A 2530-nucleotide genomic window follows, 5' to 3' on the forward strand; every position below is an offset into this window, starting at 1 on the left:
ATCTAGCTCTGTTCATTTCCATGTATCTGATGCTACTTTTTGAGTTTGCACCTACACCCTCAGCACACACTTCCAAATGTCTTGTTGTTTACAGCTTGGATAACTTTCTCAATATTGAAAAGATAAACGACGGGCCGGACATTTTCTGATGACAGCGAAAAGAATCAAACAATTAAGTCACTAGACAAGTGTACTTAATCATGTGGCAGGTGAGTGAACACAGCTTTGTATTAAACAGTTTTTATTTTGACAGGAAGCCCCTCAGTGTTGAGCTTTCTGTCAGTGTCACTGCTCCTTTAGTAGGTGAGTTGCAGATGGATCTCACTGCTTTATACAATGAAACAGCAGCCAGTTATATAAGATTAGTTAACTCCAAACTCTGTTTTGGAAGAAAAAAAGTTTCAAGAAAATGTAAAACGAAACCATAAATAAATGGACAAAAAAAACCCTGTGAAAGCAGAGGAGTGTGGGTTTGAGGGAGGGACCACAACAAGAAGCGACAGTTAGAAGTTCCTGGTTTGCAAACGGAGAAGAAAGAGAAGCAGCATTAACCATTAAGCCGTCAGAACCTGGAGATGAAACTCTGTCACATTTTGTTCTGCTTAATCTTCCTCTGTGAGTAAATTCTTCTTATTTCTTATTTATAACAATGTTTTCAGGTTTTGCACTGCATCAGAAATAGTGCTGAAAGAAGAAGCTGAGGTTGTCTGTGAGTCAATGTCCACCACTGTTCTCACAGAGCAGATAAAAGCCTGCATTCATACTAGTAAAGGTTTAACAGTCAACGGAAATGACAGAATTACAGCGTAGTTTGTTGAGATGAAGACATACCCCGCCTCCTCGAGTTGACAGGTGTGCCAAGGTAAGTATCCCCGTCAGAATTTGTTTCCCTTACGTCGGAGCATTCGGTGTGGACGGAGAGCGGATCCAATTGACTCCGCCTCCATTACATTACCGTTTAGTTTGTTGGATGATTTCAATAAACCAAGGATATTTTGACTGATAATTATTTGCATCCTTCTCTAACTGTACTGTATAAAGAGCTAAAACCTCCAAAATTTCAGAAGTAATAAGTCATTGTTAGAGGTGTTTGTGATCTAAAAGCCCAGTGCGCGCTCCCGACGCAGGGGAAACAAATTCTGTCTGGGATACCGACCTTGACACGTCACCTGGTTAGCAGCTGCTTTCAGACCGACAGCAGCTCGTTTGTGTTCAGAGTGCTGCTTCCTTCTTTTCCAACTCACTAAACCACATTTAGAGCTTGTAAGGAAACAACCTTATCATTGAGTTCAGGAGGAACAGCACAGCTTTAATGTTAACGGAATGAAAACTCTGAATATTAAGTAACTATTTCAAAAACCTCAAAGCAGATCAAGATCTTAATACAAACAAATAAGAGGTCAGTTTTCAAGCTTTTACCTGAGCTGTTCTTCAGCAGATGGCTTGTACCGATGTCATGAAGAACCAGGATGATTTTGTTCAAATGAAAAATACAAAGAGAGTGAATTTAAATGAACTATTTTAAATTGTTTTGTTGAATTAGAGAGAATAATCATCTGTTTCAGTTTAATTTAATGCAATATTTAAAATCAAATGCAGTGTTTACAGGAAGTTGGTAACTTCCTGTAAATATTTTCTACAGACCTGCAGGATGGAAACACTGGACTTGCCAACGCTGAAACTCTCGTCTATGAAGGAGTGGAAGGAGGAAACATCACAGTCGAATGTAAATTTTATTTCCCAGGAAGTACGACATTGTTCTGCAAAGACAAATGTGAAAAAGGAAACGTTCTCATTGAAACAACTGATTACACAGCTCAGAGCGGCAGATACAGCATTACATTTGTAAGAAAGAATTTACTGTTAAAGGATATTGTGTACGTGAGCATCACACAGCTGAACAAGTCTGATTCAGGATGGTACAGGTGCACACTGGACACAAGTTTACAACCATGTGATTTTCAGCTTGTCATCACAGGAGGTGAGTAAAAAAATCTTATTCATGTCTCTGAAGATGTGAACTTCTCACTGACCACAGTTACTTTTCTTTCAAATAACCTACATGTGTCATATTTACACTACAGGTTTAGTTTAATTAGTTCTGCTGTAAACACACATTAACCCCTGTTACTCACATGCAGACAGAAAACCTGCTTCAAGTAGGATTGTTATTATTCTGATTTTTGCTTGTTCACAGCTACAAACATTTCAACACCTCATCAGCCTTTATCAACATCAACATTTCTCCTGTCGGCCTCCACAACAACAACAAACTTCACTTCAGCAAGTTTCGTACCTCTGGCCTCCTCTGAAGTCTCCAGACAGCCTCAAACAGCTGCAGGTTCAGGTCGTATATGCATGTGTGTGTGGATATGAGTGTGGCTCTGTCATTGTTTATCACAAAAATAAAAACCTCATCCATGTCCATTAACGATACATCAGTGTGGAAGAAGCAGTCTGATTAATTCCTGAAGTATAAGTAGAAACAGCCACAGTGTAGAAATACACACAAAAAAGTATTGACATTAAA

The 2530-nt window shown here is 39.0% G+C and overlaps 1 protein-coding gene across 2 annotated transcripts in view; it reads left to right on the forward strand.

Annotated features, from left to right (window-relative positions):
* LOC102306303 overlaps nucleotides 1–2530 on the forward strand; it is a 34021-nt gene that overhangs the window by 26921 nt on the left and 4570 nt on the right. The window contains exons 1-3 of one of the 2 annotated variants that reach the window (XM_005950835.3): nucleotides 124–615; nucleotides 1643–1981; nucleotides 2198–2347. In XM_005950835.3, the coding sequence (XP_005950897.1) occupies nucleotides 576–615; nucleotides 1643–1981; nucleotides 2198–2347 (529 nt within the window). In that variant the 5' untranslated portion in view covers nucleotides 124–575. Of the gene's footprint in view, nucleotides 1–123; nucleotides 616–1642; nucleotides 1982–2197; nucleotides 2348–2530 lie in introns of those variants that run through there. The other variant, XM_042215696.1, reaches the window with a different exon arrangement.

Source organism: Haplochromis burtoni, unplaced genomic scaffold (genome assembly GCF_018398535.1).
Source record: "Haplochromis burtoni strain Fernald_Lab_line unplaced genomic scaffold, NCSU_Asbu1 Contig_797, whole genome shotgun sequence".
Classification (NCBI taxonomy): domain Eukaryota; kingdom Metazoa; phylum Chordata; class Actinopteri; order Cichliformes; family Cichlidae; genus Haplochromis; species Haplochromis burtoni.